This window comes from Nematostella vectensis, chromosome 2 (genome assembly GCF_932526225.1).
Source record: "Nematostella vectensis chromosome 2, jaNemVect1.1, whole genome shotgun sequence".
Lineage (NCBI taxonomy): Eukaryota > Metazoa > Cnidaria > Anthozoa > Actiniaria > Edwardsiidae > Nematostella > Nematostella vectensis.
The window spans coordinates 13884664-13905172 of record NC_064035.1 but is presented as its reverse complement, the minus strand read 5'-3'; the positions used below and the strand labels follow the sequence as shown (position 1 = coordinate 13905172).

The 20509-nt window shown below is 42.7% G+C and overlaps 1 protein-coding gene across 2 annotated transcripts in view; it reads left to right on the top strand.

Annotated features, from left to right (window-relative positions):
* The window catches only part of LOC5521688, a 46450-nt gene that overhangs the window by 23649 nt on the left and 2292 nt on the right, over window positions 1-20509 (top strand). The window contains exons 26-57 of one of the 2 annotated variants that reach the window (XM_048723900.1): window positions 752-787; window positions 1317-1386; window positions 1587-1747; window positions 2577-2741; window positions 3212-3268; window positions 3479-3665; window positions 4278-4498; window positions 4775-4819; window positions 5052-5205; window positions 5449-5708; window positions 6140-6166; window positions 6283-6441; window positions 6740-6991; window positions 7315-7338; window positions 7422-7622; window positions 8221-8415; window positions 9058-9215; window positions 10101-10250; window positions 12044-12185; window positions 13061-13191; window positions 14522-14701; window positions 15089-15233; window positions 15444-15601; window positions 15841-15976; window positions 16041-16051; window positions 17205-17349; window positions 17824-17919; window positions 18097-18206; window positions 18567-18640; window positions 18986-19137; window positions 19485-19520; window positions 20235-20354. In XM_048723900.1, the coding sequence (XP_048579857.1) occupies window positions 752-787; window positions 1317-1386; window positions 1587-1747; window positions 2577-2741; window positions 3212-3268; window positions 3479-3665; window positions 4278-4498; window positions 4775-4819; window positions 5052-5205; window positions 5449-5708; window positions 6140-6166; window positions 6283-6441; window positions 6740-6991; window positions 7315-7338; window positions 7422-7622; window positions 8221-8415; window positions 9058-9215; window positions 10101-10250; window positions 12044-12185; window positions 13061-13191; window positions 14522-14701; window positions 15089-15233; window positions 15444-15601; window positions 15841-15976; window positions 16041-16051; window positions 17205-17349; window positions 17824-17919; window positions 18097-18206; window positions 18567-18640; window positions 18986-19137; window positions 19485-19520; window positions 20235-20354 (4158 nt within the window). Of the gene's footprint in view, window positions 1-751; window positions 788-1316; window positions 1387-1586; window positions 1748-2576; window positions 2742-3211; window positions 3269-3478; window positions 3666-4277; window positions 4499-4774; window positions 4820-5051; window positions 5206-5448; window positions 5709-6139; window positions 6167-6282; window positions 6442-6739; window positions 6992-7314; window positions 7339-7421; window positions 7623-8220; window positions 8416-9057; window positions 9216-10100; window positions 10251-12043; window positions 12186-13060; window positions 13192-14521; window positions 14702-15088; window positions 15234-15443; window positions 15602-15840; window positions 15988-16040; window positions 16052-17204; window positions 17350-17823; window positions 17920-18096; window positions 18207-18566; window positions 18641-18985; window positions 19138-19484; window positions 19521-20234; window positions 20355-20509 lie in introns of both variants that reach the window. The other variant, XM_048723901.1, reaches the window with a different exon arrangement.

Sequence of the window (20509 nt, the reverse complement as noted above, 5' to 3'; positions counted from 1 at the left end):
GTCCATTCCCCCTGATAGCCCCACCCCTGCTAGTCCATTCCCCCTGTTAGCCCTACCCCTGCTAGTCCATTCCCCCTGTTAGACCCACCCCTGCTAGTCCATTCCCCCTGTTAGCCCTACCCCTACTAGTCCATTCCCCCTGTTAGCCCCACCCCTGCTAGTCCATTCCCCCTGATAGCCCCACCCCTGCTAGTCCATTCCCCCTGTTAGTCCCATCCCTACTAGTCCATTCCCCCTGTTAGCCCCACCCCTGCTGGTTCATCCCCCCTGTTAGCCCCACCCCTGCTAGTACATTCCCCCTGATAGCCCCACCCCTGCTAGTCCATTCCCCCTGTTAGCCCCACCCCTACTAGTCCATCCCCCCTGTTAGCCCCACCCCTACTAGTCCATCCCCCCTGTTGGCCCACCCCTGCTAGTCCATTCCCCTGATAGCCCCACCCTTGCTAGTCCATTCCCCCTGTTAGCCCTACCCCTGCTAGTCCGTTCCCCCTGTTAGCCCCATCCCTACTAGTCCATTCCCCCTGTTAGCCCCACCCCTGCTAGTCCATTCCCCCTGTTAGCCCCACCCCTGCTAGTCCATTCCCCCTGCTAGTCCGTTCCCCCTGTTAGCCCTACCCCCACTAGTTCATCCCCCCTGTTAGCCCCACCTCTGCTAGTCCATTCCCTCTGTTAGCCTTACCACTGCTGGCCCAACCCCGCAAGCCCCACTCTGCTAGCTTCTACCCTGATAGCTCACTGATATTTTTTTTAGAAAACTATACTCCACCGACCAGGCCTCCAACTACACGTAAGTGCTGATGTTTCTTAGCAACGCAACGCGAGAGATAATATTGACCTTATCCTCAGGCGTCTCTAGGCTGCGTGACCACCCCTTTTTATGACGTCACCTTTTGGTTTCCTGTTTTGGTCAGCTCCAAGAGCGTTTGTCATTTTGAATCCGAATGAGTAGAGCTGACAGAGAGTAGTATCTGATGATTTGTATAGGTAATCATACGGTCCTAAGATCCGCCCCATGACAGGTTCTTCAATATGGTTCTGGGTTCCGGATCCTAGTTTGTGGATTCCAGATCCTAGTGTGTGGATTCGGGATTCCAAATCTAATTTTTCCTGGATTCCGGATTCCAAATATTCAAATAAATTTTACACTTATTCTTGTATTCCGGATTCCAGCTTAAGTCTTGGATTCCGTATCCTAGTGTATGGATTTCGGATTCCAATAGCATGGATTCCAATCTCATTTTCTCATGGATTCCGGATTACCTGTCATGGGGCGCTAAGGTGCATGATGTTCATGACTGTCTTGTGTGTTCCCATAGTTCCTGTAGGACTGTGCCCGTCAGGATGGGTAACGTACATGTTTGGCTGTTACAAAGTCTTCAGTCAAAGGTATGTCTCACGTTTATTAATAATTCAAAAGTTGAACCTTTATATAGCGGATCTAATAAGCCATATAACCAACGCTTCAAACCTTTTGAAACCTCCACCTCGATATGACGGACACTTTTTCCGTCACCAGGAGTTATGTGGAGATCCCACTGTACGGCAAAAATTAGGGAGTGGTTAACTAACCATATCGTTACTTTCAGGAAATCGTGGACCGCGGCACGGGATTCTTGTCGCGCTCTCGGAGCTAACACAGATCTAGTCAGTATACACAATGCTGCGGAAAACAATTTTGCCAGTTCGCTTACAAACAGCACAGTGACGAACCTCTGGACTGGGCTTAATGATAGGGGTGTCATCTCTGGTAAATAATAATGTTGTCGAAGTTTTGTTATTTATTGGTGTTGGTGTTGGTGTGATGATATTTATTGATCTAGCGATGCCGCTGCTGATAGTAAAACTGGTGATTCTGATTATGTTGATGACGCTGATGATAATAATGATGATGCTGATGATAATGATAATGATAATAATGTTGATGGTAATAATGATGCTGCTGATGATTATAATGATGTTGATGATGCTGATGATAATAATGGTGATGCTGATAATAATATTAATGATGATGATGATGATGATGATGATGATGATGATAATGATGATAATAATACTGTTAGTAATGATTATGCTGATGATAACAATGATAATGCTGATGATAATAATGATGATAATAATCATGATGCTGCTGATGATCAATGATGCTTGTGATGGAAATGATGATGATGATGATGATGACGATGATGATGATGATGATGATACTGTTAGTAATGATTATGCTAATGATAACAATGATAATGCTGATGATAATAATCATGATGCTGCTGATGATCAATGATGCTTGTGATAATAATGATGATGTTGATGATGTAGTAATGATGCAATGATTATGGTGCTGATGGCCATCCATATAACGATTGTAGGAGTGATGGTGCACATAAGTTTTTCATGTTGATGTTGCTTTTCTTATGTTGATGTCGATGATGTAATGTGTTGATGTTGATGATGTAATAATGTTGTCATGATGTTGATAATTATGATCATAATGATAACGGTGGTGGCATTGTCATTTTGGTATTGATTATACAACAAAAGTGATGGTGACACCAACTGATTAAAATTCCTCTTTTATCTAGGTCACGTGTGGAGTGACGGGAGTCCTGTGTCCTACACCAACTGGGGTCGCACGCAACCCAACAGCTATTATGGCCAAAGCCCTTGCGTGGTGCTCAGACGAGATGGCTACTGGAACGACAGATCGTGCTACCTTCCAAAAGCTTACATGTGCAAGCGCAAACGACGTTAGTAAACAAAATTGAGTACTCAGTCTGCTTTTTCAACCTAGTGTAACATCTATGGAAAACCTCGGGACCGAAGTGTTCGTTATACGAATGTTTCCGCGTAATGGAGGTTATATTCATAGAGTTTGACTTAAAGTTTGAAATAGGAATTTTTTGCCGTCTCATTTAAGTATGATACTGGCCCGCTACATCCAGGTATTTTGGCACTGCCTTCATAAGACTCTTCATAAGACTCATACAATTTTTGAGGGAAAATTCTTTAAAAGAACCCGCGTGCTATTCGTAAGAAAAACTACGAATCACTCTAAACCTCACTCCGAACCTGATCGGGTGAAAATACTCATCTAGGAGTGTGTGGTGTCAGATATATGTATCAATATTTCCGACTCTTTGAGCTCTCTTGAAGTGAACACAATGCAATGTGCGAATATTGTTATTGCTGACGTACACGTGCAATTTTACTTGAACAGCAGCGACAGCAGTGACTACACAGCCAGCTACACCAGCGCCAACGACTACTGGACCACGTAAGTAAAACATCGCCCTTTCTTTCCTTTGCCTCTGTATACAGCGCCACGTCGAACAATACTCAGTATTATTGCCACTAGAGAAGTCAAAGGAAGCGTGTGTTTTACACACACACACTTTAAACTATCATGTCTTCGTTTCCTACGCGAGTGACTAGCCGGCTTTAGAAATATTGGACATGATATGTTTACCACGTGTGTTGCTTACAGCCCCGGGTACATGCGATAAGACTTGGACGTACTGGCGTGGGATGTGCTATCTCTTTAGCGGTGACGATCTGGTCAGCAGACAGACGTGGCAAGATGCGCGCGCAGCCTGTCAACAGGCCGGTGCAGAGCTCATCAGCATTCAAAGCGCCGCCGAAAACGCATTCGTCTACTCAGGCTTTAGAGCAAAGTAAGGTTCATGCGTCACAATACAGGTCTGATATCGGATCACCAAGTTATGGTTTTGAGTAATGAGTATCCCAAATTAAGATTTTATGATCCAGGAATACTACCTTGCCCTCCCTATGATGCAAGAGCGTGTAAGCACAACCATACCCTCCCCTCCCTATGATGCAAGAGCGTGTAAGCACAACCATGCCCTCCCCTCCCTATGATGCAAGAGCGTGTAAGCACAACCATGCCCTCCCCTCCCTATGATGCAAGAGCGTGTAAACAATACCATGCCCTCCCCTCCCTATGATGCAAGAGCGTGTAAGCACAACCATGCCCTCCCCTCCCTATGATGCAAGAGCGTGTAAGCACAACCATGCCCTCCCCTCCCTATGATGCAAGAGCGTGTAAACAATACCATGCCCTCCCCTCCCTATGATGCAAGAGCGTGTAAGCACAACCATGCCCTCCCCTCCCTATGATGCAAGAGCGTGTAAGCACAACCATGCCCTCCCCTCCCTATGATGCAAGAGCGTGTAAGCACAACCATGCCCTCCCCTCCCTATGATGCAAGAGCGTGTAAGCACTACCATCTCCTCTTCTGACTCCATGTGTGTGAATCCATGTCTAGGTATCGAAGCTGGACGATATGGATCGGGCTAAATGATTTGGATGATGAGAGCGTTTACGAGTGGAGTGACGGTTCACCACTAAGCTATACCAACTATAACTGGAAGGAACCAAACGACTGGCAAGGGCAGGAGGACTGCCTGGAAATGGTCCGATGGAACGGAAAATGGAACGATAACCAGTGCAATCGAAAAAATCCATACATCTGCAAGAAGCAAAACAGTAAGAGTCGATTTTCTTTAGAGAAGAAACGAGAGACGAAGATAAAAAAGTAAACCAACACAAAGAGAGCAAAAGAGAAGGAAGGAAAGGAAAGTGTTCTGTTATCTTCCTTGCTTCTTCATTCCTTGCTAGCGACTTTTTCACGTTGACTTTTACATGAGCGAGAGCATTTTATTACGTCTCCGCTTTCTTTAGAAAAAAGGCAGAAAGGGATTGGAAAGTCCCTATGATCACTGTTAGTGAGGTTGAATTACTACTACATTTTACCTTTTTTAGATTCTGTGCCAATAATCTCCACGCCTTCTCCTACTCCTGGGCCAGGTGAGTCAGTCAAGGCGTCTGATTACTTTAACAGATAAATCGAAATTTCTTTACACTTTTCTCACTAGCTCAATATTTTCAAACGAAATGGAATTTACATTATTTTATTTTCAAGATAAAACTACTAAAACTAAAGGTTCGTGGACTGTCCGTGAAATGATGCCGACAATGTCACATGATAAAGATATGTTATGATAAAGATAGACGTTAAGTCATGTCTCTTATCTATTAGCCTTGGGGCGATGCAATTCCGGGTGGCTGCACTATGACAAAAGCTGCTACAAGTTTGTCGCAACTGAACGACAAAACTGGGCCAATGCTCGCTTGCGCTGCGACCGCGGGACGAACTCATCTATGTATGGTGACTTGGTCACCATTGACAACCAGTAAGTATGACGACTTGGTTACCATTAACAACTGGTAGTGAATAGCAGGGAATTGGTTACCATGGGCAACCGGTAAGAACAATAACTTGCTTATCATTTTGATATTCCGTAGAAAGGGTTACTTGGTTAGTACTAACAATCAGTAGATTGGTTGAATTGGTTGGTATTAGCAACCACTACATACTACAGCTTTGTTACGTTGGTCATTTCTTCATTCCTATTTTTCATGTCTTTCTCCATTAGATACGAGCAAGCATTCATAAGTAGCATGATGCTCAGCTATACATCCAAGCCTCGGTTCTGGATCGGGATGAACGACATTCATACTGAAGGAGCGTTCTACTGGGCCGATAACAGTCCCGTGCGGTACACCAACTGGAATACTCGTCAGCCCATGAATCGCGCAAACCTCGACTGCGTTGACATCGAGCCCCGCTCCTGGGCCGCCGGGAAATGGGCTGTTAGACCCTGCTCATGGAGGGTTGGGTATATCTGCGAGTCAGGTGAGTGCCCTTAGAGGGGACGTATTTACAATGTAATGGACTAGCGAATGCGAATCTGTTTCACTAGGGAAGCGGGGAAGTATTTACAGTTTAATGGACTAGCGAATGCGAATCTGTTTCACCAGCGAAGCGGGGACGTATTACTAAAAATAAAAATAAAATTATTTTTGGCTTCGCCTTTTCATTTCTGACATATAAATGTTCTGGATGATTCGTGAGCGCTGAGTAAGTTTCTTTTTGTTATTGTTATTTTGTGTTATTTTATTTATGTGATAGTGAAAGTCGGTGGTTCGGCGGCTTTTGAAAGCTTATTAAACCAGCAATTCAGGCCATTCGTACATTCGCTTAGACGTCTACTCCATCATTCATGATTTAGATAAGGGTTTTGATTTATTCTGATGTTAACCATTATTCACTATGTTTTATTTTAGCTGCACTTCCAATCGGTCCCACAGCAGGTAAAATATCACAGCCTTTATTATTTCGATGATAATTATCTCAAGATATGGTACGCTCTTTTACCAACCAACGACACCTTGATAACGTTGTCTAATTCATTTTCCATTACACGCAGTGGCACCGACCAGTAATCCGGACTGTCCGAGATTCTATTCCAAATATGGTGACTCGTGCTATCGCATGAGTTACATCAAGTTACCCTGGAGTGAGGCTCGGGAGGTTTGCAAGAAGGAGGGGGGAGATCTTGTCAGCATTCACTCCGCTTTTGAGCAAGGTGAGAGCATAAGCAACACACAGCTTCTCGCATCCTTATTGGCTTACTTCACAAAACTGTCAAGGTGGCCACGGTAGCGCGCGTCGTATCAGATAGTACGTTTCTCGCATCCTTATTGGCTTACTTTACAGAACTGTTCAAGGTGGCCACGGTAGCGTGCGTCGTGTCAGATAGCACATTTCTCGCATCCTTATTGGCCTACTTCACGAAACTGTCAAGGTCGCCACGGTAGCGCGCGTCGTACGACGTATACAGTATAAGACACTGCCCTTTTCAAGTACTGGCGCTCTCTTTGCAGCTTTTCTGCTTCGAAACATGATCAACTTCGTGGGCAACGTCTGGACAGGCATGACACGCATGCCCAATACGGTAGAGTTCACATGGTCAGACCAGAGTGTCAAGGAGTTCTCTCATTGGTCACGCGGTCAGCCGGGAAGGCCTGGAACTACCCAGATGTGCGTACAAGCTATCAATAGTGCAAAAAGTGATGCCCGCTGGTCAGCCGTCGACTGCGGGGTGCAGAATGGCTTCATGTGTAAAATTAACAAAGGTATTTTGTTATTGGTAAAAAAAACCTCTTACTTTTTAGGGTTCTAAAAGGGTAAAACAGGATCTGCCTTGATAAGCCTAAGACTTAAATAAGAAATAATAACTGTGACAAACAGTAAGCAGAAAGGCAGGATTGGGAAACAAAAGCGCCCTATAAAATAGCATTAATGCGCCCGCTTCCAGATTATTATTTTTTTCATCGAGACAATCACTGTGTATTTTAGAAAATTTTCATTGCAAAAATGAAAGGCTTTTTTTCTGGGAATATAGATTTAGAGTCAATACCTTGTTGTTTCTTATTTTCCAATATTTTTTACTCTTCAGGTGAACCTCATATAACACCTACAGGTTAGTTCAGAGCCTGTGTTGCAATCAAACAATCGATGAGCATTTAATTGACGTTTTATTACCGAATTTTCCACCTTTATTAGTTGATGGAAAATGTCTCCCTGGCTTTAAGCGTTTCGACAAACATTGCTACCTTTTCCGGATGTTCCACCGCCTGACTTGGCCCCAGGCACGCCTGCGCTGTCAGAGGGAAGGAGGGGACCTGGTGAGCATTTTGAGTCAGCAGGAGAAAGACTTCCTCATTTACCAGATGAAGACAGTCAACGGTATCTGGATATGGACCGGTAAGGATTCTTATCATTGCCTGGCGGTGACTCGAGCGTCTTCTGCCCCATCCCCTTTGCTTCTGTCACTTGTCTGTGCATGCTTCTTTTGTACCAGATGAGTCGGCCTAAAACTCGACAGATTTTAAGCTTGCCAAGAATAGCCATTGGGCGAATTTCACTAACAGTTCACGTGACTTTCTGGCAAACTCGCGCGCGCACCGGCCTTAAAAAATAACAACAACAACAAAACTTACTCAGAGCTTCCAGAAAGCTTATTTCTTCCCCGAAAGGGCTTATTTTCATTGAATTTTTTCTCCGTCGCTCTCTGCGTGACTGGCACACAGGCATCTGCATTTATTTTGGCGTGAATTTGTCACACAAAAGTCACGTGATCTCTTAGTGCAAGTCACGTGATTCGTTAGTACAAGTCGCCTATTATCCAAAAAGGTAGTCTACTTTGCAGCTGCTCGTGTCGGAGTCACGCAAAGTTCCTGGAGCGTTGCGTGACTCCGACACGAGCTGGTTCAGAGGAGACTAAAACCAAGGTAGCTGACAGTTAAAGAGCTCCGAATATCAATCCACTTATATATGTAACGTAGACATTCTATGCACACAGGTTTGAATGATCGCTCAGTAGAGCGCGGTTACGAGTGGAGTGATGGAAGCCCTGTGTCGTTCACTTCTTGGCTCTACGGACAGCCTAATGATCACTGGGGGAGAGACAACTGCGTCGCTGTACAGACCCGAATGGGCTCATGGAACGATGTGAACTGCATGCAGCGTCGTGGGTACATATGCAAGGCTAAGCTCGGTAAGTAAGGGTTCAAGACACTGGTCATTTAACTACATAAAATAGATAAACACATTACAATGTCGGCGAACTAAATCCACTTGCATCAATATGAAATTCAAATGCAATCAAAATTGATACGTTCTATGGCAAAAGCAAAAATAAAAGTATGGATATTGTTGTATCTTTTAAATATAAATTAAAAATATAAATTTGGTTTTGATATTCACAGCTTCACCTGATTCGACTAAAGGGAATTTTATGATTATTTTACTGATACAGCAAAAACAAAAACAACATCGACAAAAACTACAACAACAGAGTATATATCGCACACTGATTGGATGAGGAGGGTCCGTGATAGGGTTGAGATTATAATAACAGACATCATCATTGGTGAGCCTGTCCTAAAAAATACACCAACGAAATCGTCCATGAAAAAAAGTCACTTAACTCGACTCGTTGCGCCCATGACACGATGCGCGTCATGTAAGCATATGGACCTACAAATTCAGTCTTAAAAAGGCCACGTATGCATACCACAATGGATCCACAATCCATATGTGAATTCGCTTTTACAAGTATTTTTCTCTTGATTTTATGATTAAGCATTACTAAAGCAGGTGACGTTAACAATATCAAAATTAAACCTTCCTCCTCTAGAGTGTTCCAACCCTTTGGGCATGGCAAGTGGGAACATCACATACCAGCAGCTTAACGCTTCGTCGTGGCTAGACAACGCGCATGCGCCGTGGGAAGGACGTATTAACGGGTCCAGTGCATGGTGTGCAAGGACGACAAAACCAGGAGAATACTTTCAGGTATTCATCATCATCACCGTCATCATTGTCATGATCACTATCAGTGCTAATGCCATTCGCTATCGACACCGTCATCATATCAAACATACATTTATTTCACAAAAGGTTGTCAGTGAAAATGGCAAATGGCAAATGGTAAATGGCTTATGGGTACTAATTATTCGTAAAATTAAAGGTGTTAAGTTCAGCAAAAGTTCAGCAATGTCAGAGCCAGGCATTGGTAACCTTTAATGGATAATTGTTTTGATTTATCCATATTCTTCGAGACGCATGGTTAATTTCGGTCGTAGAACTGCCATTTGCCAATAGCTATTTTCCATTTGCACTGACAACCTTTATTGAAATAGGTGTATGATATCCTTTGTCTACGGTGTCTATTGAGACTGGGGCGAGCACCCGTGAATTGATATGGTAATAAAAACGAGTATTCCTCGTACAATTTAAAATTGCCATAAAAAAACGAAGAAAACAAGATACTCTGGAAGGTTGCGTGAAATTTCTCAATTAAGACACCATTTAGTGGTCAAAAAAGTAAGAAAAGGATTGAAGCGGGCTTCCAAATATGTCATTGCAATCACCTTAGATAAGGAGTGGGCGAAAAAAAATACGAATGACCACCACCAGCATCATAACCGTTATTACCATCAGAATCATCGCCATCACCATCATCACCTACTCCATTCTCTGCGTGTTTTCTAACAGAAACGCATCGATAGAGATATTTTTAAAAGGGCATGCATCCAAGAGGGAGACTCTGTATGCCTTTTATTGCACATAACACAACTTGGCAGCCCTTTGCATCCCAAAGGAGGGGCTTCGAGCCCCCTTAACCCTCCCCTTCATCCCCTCCGTAGATAGTCACTAATTCTGAACTATCCACTTAAGGTTGACTTCCAGGCCCCAACTAGTATTTCCAAGATCACAATCAAAGGAACAATGTTGTATCGCAAGAGAGCTTTCGTCAAGGCTTTCACGGTCAAATACGCTATCTACAAAAACAAATGGATAGACTACATGCAAAACGGAGCTGTTCGGGTAAGTCACTCGAATGAAATAACGGGCCATTAAGCCTTCTGTTAACGGACGGTTATATAGGTTCCGTATAGGTTGAGATTTTTAGTCAAATGTAATCAATATGGTTTCCATTGTGTTCTATGTATACGCCTTTTTAAAAAAGGTTGCACTTTGGTTACCGCGGATGTGTGTATCGTAACCCGCGGTGTATCATGGGATCTAATTTTAGACAGGCGGAAAATTAAAAGTGTGGCAGCCATCAACATTTGCCTCATAGTTTTTTCAGCTAACAAAAAGTCTGTCATTGACAGCTATAGAATTAAGGGTGCGAAAAAGTTCACAAATGTTAGTGTTTTCCGCAACACAGCGGAAACTTGACGGAAGAAAACTTGTTTTTACTGGGATCCGGGAAAGACTAGAAAGACCGGTGAAACTGTGGCCGTAATTTTGTGTGCTTCGTTTTGTCCTAGAAGATAAAAATAATTTGAAATCACGTTTTTAAACGGAAGAACGATTGACTGTAAATTCGTTTTTTTTTAGTTATAACGAAAAACAAAACAAAAAATGATTATTTTAGTGGGGATTGTTACCTCTTTTCGATAACACAGTTAATTTCTCCCCCGGTGCCCCTCGGGTTACGACACACATCCGCGATAACACAAGTGCAACCCTTTTTAGAAATAGGTGTATACATTGTAAATCAAATACTCTCTTAGTGTATAACAAAACATTTAGAGGTTCCATTAAGTGGCGGGTGAAGATGTGATTCCGCAGTGGGCGTGTCCTGAAAATATACAGGGCGGGCTTTAAAGATGGGAAATGTTTTTCTGACATTCTAAGCCATTTATGAGCGCCGGTAAATTGGTCACTGAAGCTATCTTGATCTAAACGTTTTTTATTTAAATACACAGAAAAGTCAGAACTCGCAACCCGCCCTTACAACTATTCAACTAGTCAGTTCAGTATGGTCAGTGGTTACCTGCATAATTTCTCATGTCTGCAAATGAGCGCAGAGCCGTAACAGGCCACGTAAGATTGGGGGGGGGGGGGGGGGGGGGAGGGCACAATAGAGAAACATTAGGAAAATATTGGTGGTCACAGCCACGCCCCTATTGGTCATTTCCTGTTACGGCCCTGGCGTGGTCTCGACCTCATTGGGTTCCCCTTTGGACACACGCCTGTTCTATTGTAATTCGCTGAGCTCAAACGAATAGAATACATTTATTTTCTAAATAACGAGATGACAACGAGTTAGGAGGAGAGCCAGCCAGCAAATCGTTTATTAACAAGCGGTTTGAAAAACTGCAATTACAATGTAATATGAAAAAAAAATACAAATTGATTAAAGATCAAGACATTCCTACTAATCAATTGGTTGAAATTAACCCTCGTACAAAGTAGAACTTGTTAGTTTGCTGGAAGGCGTCAAGTTAAAGACGCAACGCTACAAAACGAATAAATAATGATTCATAATCATTATTACCAAATGACAAATAACAAAAGAAAGAACAACAATCTTGTGAATACCGAAAACAAATACATTTCCATGGTTTCCATCAAAAGTAACATTTGTTTTTAAAGGTGGACATTTTATTAAGTCATTTTTATAGTCTTCATAAATTTAACCACCGTCTACACAATTCTGGATGCGCCAATGCCATAGGCTCGATTTCCAGCTCGTTTCTGTTAGCCCGCAGTACGTATGAGGCCTGGCGAGGGCTGTAAAACGAGTGTATCAATGCCACTGTATCCAAAAAATCATGTTATCTGATTATTCTTGTGATTACTTGATATCTCGCTACTCTTTTCGCCAGGTTTTCCTTGCTAACTGGGATGACAAGAGAGTGCTTACATCATCAGTAGATCCACAAATATCTGCGCAGTATTTGAGAATATACCCCACTCGCTGGTACTTCAAGATCTGCGCACAATTTGAATTCTGGGGATGCAGATTTGGTTAGTACTCTATTAGCTCAGACTTAAGGTGGCCCGCGTCAATTCAAAAGGACTGCTTATCCAAATAATTAAGCATTTTAAAAGCTCCCATACAATCGTTATTTGCGCGATTTCTCTAATTCTTTCCAATTCTTATGAAAGAAACATCCTAGATTTGGAGTTTATTGCGGTACTAGTTTAAATCCAAACCGATTGCGGGAATAATTGAGGTTAATCGAAGGTCGAAGTTGGGAAAAAAGCGACTATAGGTAAAAAATTCCCAGGTTCACAAGTTTGGTCGCTTGGCGGCCAAAAAGTGGGTCATTTCTTATTAAGGAATCTTTAATTTATGTGCTTTTTCCATGTGATACCTATGACTGCGCACCCCCCTCAGCCAATCCTGGGAACTCGCCTGGATAGCGCAAAACGTCGTAGAAATTAATAAGATCTTACATAATACAGGTAGTACCCATAATAAGCAACACCTTAAATAGTGTTCGTCACTCAAGTCTGTATTCAATCTACATTAAGAAAATCTGTTTACTGGATTGAAACACTCGTTTTAAATGAGAAGGCACTCTCATTCAATTAGGTTACATAATACGCTTTAAAGGCAATAACGTAACTTAGATATTATCTGGCGGCTCCTTCTGTAAGACATACAGTATTCTTGACTTTTCATGTGAGCCTAGAGGATTATTATTGCATGATAATATAGAAGTAGCACTGAAACCGCTCAAGCAATGCAAATTTTAAAATAAATCATTCAAACTCTTAACATTTGAGAGGATAGGCTTATGACCGAATTTCTAATTCCTATTATCCTTGTGGCTGTGTCGTAATTAATAGAAGTGTGTAATAACTAAAGTTTATGTCATTTTTTTTAATCTAAACAGATTGCCAGAGCTCCCTTGGAATGCAGCGTGGATGGATAACCAAGTCCCAGATTACAGCTTCTACAGAGATTGCACCGCTACATATTGCGTCTGAAGCAAGGCCCAACATCGGCATGGGATGGTGTCCTCAGGCAAGTACAATATTGGTATGGTATGGTGTCCTCAGGTAAGTACAATATTGGTATGGGATGGTGTCCTCAGGTAAGTACAATATTGGCATGGGATGGTGTCCTCAGGTAAGTACAATATTGGTATGGGATGGTGTCCTCAGGTAAGTACAATATTGGTATGGGATGGTGTCCTCAGGTAAGTACAATATTGGCATGGGATGGTGTCCTCAGGTAAGTACAATATTGGTATGGGATGGTGTCCTCAGGTAAGTAAAATATTGGTATGGAATGGTGTCCTTAGGTAAGTACAATATTGGTATGGAATGGTGTCCTCAGATAAGTACAATATTGGTATGGTGTCCATAGGTAAGTACAATATTGGTACGGTTGGTGTCTTCAGGTAATTACAATATTGGTATGGGATGGTGCCCTTAGGTAAGTACAATATTGGTATGGTATGGTGTCCTCAGGTAATCATAATATTGGTACGGTTGGTGTCCTCAGGTAAGTACAATATTGGTATGGTATGGTGTCCTCAGGTAAGTACAATATTGGCATGGGATGGTGTACTCAGGTAAGTATAATATTGGTATGGTATGGTGTCCTCAGGTAAGTACAATATTGGTATGGGATGGTGTCCTCAGGTAAGTACAATATTGGTATGGGATGGTGTCCTCAGGTAAGTACAATATTGGTATGCGATTGTGTCCTCAGGTAAGTACAATATTGGTATGGGATGGTGTCCTCAGGTAAGTATAATATTGGTATGGTATGGTGTCCTCAGGTAAGTACAATATTGGTATGGGATGGTGTCCTCAGGTAAGTACAATATTGGTATGGGATGGTGTCCTTAGGTAAGTACAATATTGGTATGGGATGGTGTCCTCAGGTAAGTACAATATTGGTATGGGATGGTGTCCTCAGGTAAGTACAATATTGGCATGGGATGGTGTCCTCAGGTAAGTACAATATTGGCATGGGATGGTGTCCTCAGGTAAGTATAATATTGGTATGGTATGGTGTCCTCAGGTAAGTACAATATTGGCATGGGATGGTATCCTCAGGTAAGTACAATATTGGTATGGGATGGTTTCCTCAGGTAAGTACAATATTGGTATGGTACAGTGTTCTCAGTTAAGTACAATATTGGTACGGTATGGTGTCCTCGCCGTGTTGGTGTGCAGTTCGCCAACGTTCCTTTTTTTGCGGTCACAGTGTGGCCACTGCCAGTTACTATTTTTGGTGTTATTCAAGGCTAGCATGATGACTGCAAATATAATAAAGTATGAAAATGTCTACGTACACAAGCACATGAGGACTCCTGTAAAAGAATTCGTTTTCTTTTCCTCAGGCCTCCGACAAGTCACCATGGATACAAGTGACGTTCACCGGGCTGTACAGACGGATCACACGGATAGGCACATGGGGGGTTGGGACGGGCAAACAAGTGACGTACACGAAAAGCTATCGATTGGGTTACAGCAATGATGGCGTCGCTTGGACGGATTACACCGAGAACGGAAATGTTCGGGTGCGTATAGATCACGAGAAACAATGGATTGAAGTGTAAAACTTCAAAACAAATAAACGTTGCTGCAGTTCGAATGGCATATCACTATGCAATTTACTTCCCCCCCCCCCCACCCCGTCAAAGTAGTCCCTTAAGAATTGGATTCCTTCCCAAAACTATGAAACAAAATGCAGATTGCATTAGATTTTAACACAAACAAAAAAAAAACAAGAAAAAAAAACCTTTAATGGTGCAATCTGGAATGGAACCCACTGCTTTCTATCCAGATACACAACTATCCCATCAAACGATGTGTTGGGAGTTAGTTTACAAGTATTATTTCACGCATTATAACGATTCTCTTTTATTAATATCTGATGATATTGAGATTATTTTCGTGCTATCCAGACTTTCCGCGGCAACACAGACGGCACGAGTATGCTTGTACATCAACTTGCCGAGCCTGTCCTAACCAAATACGTCCGCGTGAAACCGCTGGGTGGCGCTACCGCAGGCACATGCCTACGCTTCGAGCTCTACGGCTGCCAGAAAGGTAACGAATAATAGTGGTGATCAAAATTCAATTGATCGTCATCAGATCATCTTGGTGATTCGCTTTTTTGACCCGTCCCGTAGGGTCTAGAATAATCAATCAATCAATCAATCAATCAATCAATCAATCAATCAATCAATCAATCAATCAATCAATCAATCAATGGTGTTGGTCTTGGTTGATGTTGTTACCCGTATGATCCCTTCTTAGGCTGTGATGATCCCGTTGGCATGGAGCTTGGTACAATCGAAGATTCGTGGTTAAAAGCGTCCACATCCTTGGACACAACTCATGGTCCGGACACGGGAAGACTCAACGCCCCTCAAGGATGGTGTGCCGCAAATAACGACAAAAATCAATACCTACAGGTTTGTACCTGGCATGACTTCTAGGATAGAGTAGTTAAACTGCATTAACACCAATCCTAGGCATGTCTACTTCGAATCTTAATTGGCGTGGTTTATTGTGCAAGGACAATTGCATTCTCCCATTTTTTGAACTAATTGTCTTGGGCATTACCTTTAATTGCGGTACCGAGGTTCCGTAATAAGGATTGTTTACTATATATTTCATGATCCGTGAGGACTGTATTTGATTCCCTCTACAGATCGATCTGAATCAAATGTACCGAATCAGTATGGTTGCTACACAAGGCTCAAATGATGGCACTGGCTATGTGACGTCATTCACAATGCGGTCTCAAATCCACGCTGGTCTCAGATGGATGGTGTATAGGGAGAAAGGTCGGATCAGGGTAGGTGGCATAGCGGGTACCCTGTGTCAGATGGATGGTGTATAGGTAGAAAGGCCAGATTAGGGTAGGTGGCATACTGGGTACCCTGTGTCAGATGGATGGTGTATAGGGAGATAGGCCAGATTAGGGTAGGTGGCATACTGGGTACCCTGTGTCAGATGGATGGTGTATAGGGAGATAGGCCAGATTAGGGTAGGTGGCATACTGGGTACTCTGTGTCAGATGGTTGGTGTATAGGGAGAAAGGCAGGATCAGGGTAGGCAACATAGTGGGTACCCTGTGTCAGATGGATGGTGTGTAGGGAAAGGGGCCGGATCAGGGTAGGTGGCATAGTGGGTACCCTGTGTCAGATAGATGGTGTATAAGGAGAAAGGTCGGATCAGGGTAGGTGGCATAGCGGGTACCCTGTGTCAGATGGTTGGTATGTAGGGAGAAAGGCCAGATTAGGGTAGGTGGCAGACTGGGTACCCTGTGTCAGATAGTTGGTGTATAGGGAGAAAGGCAGGATCAGGGTAGGCAACATAGTGGGTACCCTGTGTTAGATGGATGGTGTGTAGGGAGAAAGGTCGGATCAGGGTAGGTGGCATAGTGGTTACCCTGTGTCAGATGGATGGTGTATAGGTAGAAAGGCCAGATTAGGGTAGGTGGCAGACTGGGTACCCTGTGTCAGATAGTTGGTGTATAGGGAGAAAGGCAGGATCAGGGTAGGCAACATAGTGGGTACCCTGTGTCAGATGGATCCTGTATAGGGAGAAAGGCCGGATCAGGGTAGGTGGCATAGTGGTTACCCTGTGTCAGATGGATCCTGTATAGGGAGAAAGCCCGGATCAGGGTAGGTGGCATAGTGGTTACCCTGTGTCAGATGGATCCTGTATAGGGAGAAAGCCCGGATCACGTAGGTGACATAATGTATCTTTACCCTCCTTGAACCCCTTCCCCAGCTTGCCTTCTCGTGATCTTGAGAGACGTTTGTCTAACCTTCCCCCCGTCCCACTGTTCGTCCCATGATCATGTCAGATGAAAGGTGAAACGCTTTGTTCCTATTTTTTCCGATACATAGCACCCCGATCCTTCTCATGGATTTGTGAGATGTAAAGAATTCTGGATTTGTGAGATGGATCTAAGGCCACGGTGGCCCTATGTCTACTCCGAGATGTCCACTTGTCCTGCTCATGACTATGAAATGGTGGATCACACACTTTGTCTTCTTCCTCTAGGTATTTGAGGGTAACCATGACGACAGTACAGTTGTCCGCTTTCCCTTGAAGTACAGTCAAATCAGGGGTTCTTCAGTACAGTTTAACCCGCAGACGTGGTCTCAAAGGATTTGCATGAGAGTGGAGCTGTACGGCTGTCTTCGCAGTAAGTGCCTAATTTTCCAGAATAGCTATTACAAGGCAAAGTCATATAATGGATCGACAATTTGATATCTGAGGAATCAGTAGAACCCCCCCCCCCCCCCCCACCCTAAAAATATTCGAACCGGCAAACCTTGGTTACAGTCCGCGAAAATTTAGAGAAAAAAATCGAGCAGCCCAACTAACCGCGATAAAAAAAATCGATTACGAAAATAACCCAGCAATATTCCTGTCAAAATTCAAATTCGCTGCCTAAGGTTCAATTTACTAAAAAAGAACTAAACAATATAAGAAGCATTTTTCTGGTATCCAGCGAATCACATGTGCAACTGTGAGTTTGACAACTAAATATGATGTTTATCAGTTGTGTTTGTTACGTCGCCATTGGTTAGTGCTTTACGGTCTGGTGTACATATATTTACATATACATATTATAACTTGACTAAAAACTTTTTTTTTACTCGTAATCAAAAAACAGATAATGCAAACACAGCAAAACCACCGACAGAGCTACCAAGCGGAGCAACGCCAGTGACGGGACAGCCGCCGACGACTAGCCCCCCTGCTCCTAGAGGTAATAAACAGGCAATTGCAAATACTTATTAGGAAAGGGTTCTTCGATCCCAAGGAAATACATACAACAAAATCATACAATTGGGTGGCCGTGGCCGCTTTATGAGGGTGTCCGCCTAAAACAGATAGGTTTAAAAATCCACGTGTTAGTGATCTCCTTATCTTCATAACTTTGCAGACGTTTCGTATGCTGTCACTATGAAGCTAACTGAAGCGACGTGGATCGATGATTATAAGAACAGGAATAGTCTGGCCTTCGAGGCCCTTGCAGAGCAAGTTGTTAACGAGGTAATCATAGCTTTGGAGGAAACATGTGTTCCGCAGGGGCGGATCCATGAGTTCCAGAAAGGAAGGGGGCACCCCTAGATCCGCCCCTGAAAAGGTCAACGTAAGTATCGGGCATCAGTATGCAAATCTCCCGTGTCCATATTTTTTTTCAGTATATCAAGTGGACTACTAAACTATAAAATTTATATTTCATTTATTATCTTTTTGTTGGCGAAAATGTCTAGTAAACGTGGCTCCTGATAAAATGATGTCATGCAACCCCTTTTTAAGTCTTCAAAACGTACAAAACGGCGCAAACCAGACTTAGAAGTAATATTCGTACAGTAATTAAAGCGTAATATAGTGCTTTGCTTTTTACAGGTGAATAAGCTGTACAGTGGGGATGATACTATCGTTTCTCTAGCGTATAAGAGCTGCAAAGTCATTGGTTTCAGGTAAGCAGGATTAAGTAATTGTGGAAGGGGTGCGATTTCAAAACCTCATTTTCCTTGTTTTTGACAATACATATTTTTGCCCCCTACTTTAGTCTCAGATAACATAAACACTGCACTCCACAAAGAAGGAATAGTTGTTAATTTAGGGGAATATGTTACGTTATACCTTTTTTTTATTAGGGTATAGAGAGAAGGGGATATTTGAAAATGTTGGCTAAAGAGGGTGGGCATTATTTGGGAAGGGGGGCTTAATAAAGTTCTTTCGCGACTGTGTGTAATTCAAGCAGTTTTCTGTACATAAATATGTGTCTTGATACAGTTTAGCTAAAATTGCTTCTTCAACAGACGCGGTAGTGTGATTGTAGATTACAATGTCACGTTCATTGCGGATATCGCCCAAGGAGCCAACGTAACCGCCCCTCTGCGCGCAGCAGTGAAGTCTGGGAGCCTGGGGCACCTTGCTGTTGACCCCACGTCACTCAAGATAAAAGAAATTGGTAAGAGAAGAAATTTTTTTGTAAAATCTAATAGGTGGGTACAGAGATGTAGGTTCGCAGGTCTTACGCACTTAACGCAGGAATGTAGCCAGGGAGTTCAATGATATAAAAAGCTACTAATATCTAGATAAAAAAGATGCTAATAACAAGATAAAAAAACTACTAATATCGATAAAAAAAACTACTGCTATCAAGATAAAAAAAACAACAACTAATATAAAGATAAAAAACTACTGCTATCAAGATAAAAAACTTCCAATATCAAGATAAAAAACTGCTAATATCAAGATAAAAAGATACTAATAACAAGATAAAAAAGTTTCCAATACCATTATCTTATTTTGTAGTCAACCCGGGCGGAAAGACGAGTCCACAAAAGAAAGGTTAGTAAGTTCGTAGAAGGTTCGGGTTAAAGAGATGATGTTTAGGCTAGGAGCCCAATTAAGAGACGACGGGATAAGAATTAATGGAGATTTTAAAACTTAGAATAGCAAATTATGTGGGAATTGAGCAGCAATATCGTTTGAAATTTAGTACAATATCTAACTACCTTATTTTGCTTAATTTTCGCGCGAACTTAAATTCGCGCTTTTAACGACTCGCGAAAAATTAAGACCGCGAACTTTGAACTCGCGAAATTTAATGGATACAGAAAAATTATTGATGAACCTATTGAGATCTCTTAATGAGGACATGTATCGATACTCCATAATATCTCGAGAGGATAGGAACACTCAATATTAGGCTCACATGCTCGCTTGCACTTGCTTATTCTTTAGCCGGGCAATTTTTGGGAAACCGCCCAAAGACGACACTTCAAAAAGTATCCTAGAATTTTTTTTTTTTGTAGCGGTCACGGTAACGAATCCTGCATTCTGATTGGCTAATAGAGCGGTCCGGAGATTCCTATATCTGCCCTAGGTCCGAGCATCGATATTTTGCGCGCGCTGATCGCTCGAAGTATGTTTTCGCTGGCGCTGAAAAAAAAAATTTAGCCTTCGGCCTCGGTCAGTATTTAAAAGACCTCGGTCACGGTATTTCACGATACGAACCTCCCACCCGGCAAATAACCCCTATGTATGTTACTTCTTTCCCAGGCTTAAAGGAAGGGATGAGCTCCGGAGCTAAGGCAGCTGTTGGCATTGTTGTAACCATTGTGATTCTGGCACTGTTCGTCGGCGGAGGGTGGTTCATATACAGACGTTACAGAGAAGCAGGTAACAACTCTGCTAATTTGAATTTAGATATAACTCAAATACCCCGCTAACTCTAACTCCGGTAACTCGAATTCCACGCTAACTCGAACACAGACTCGACACAGCCAGAATCTCTTTCCACATACGAATAAAAGTTATGGGCGTGGGACGCCCAG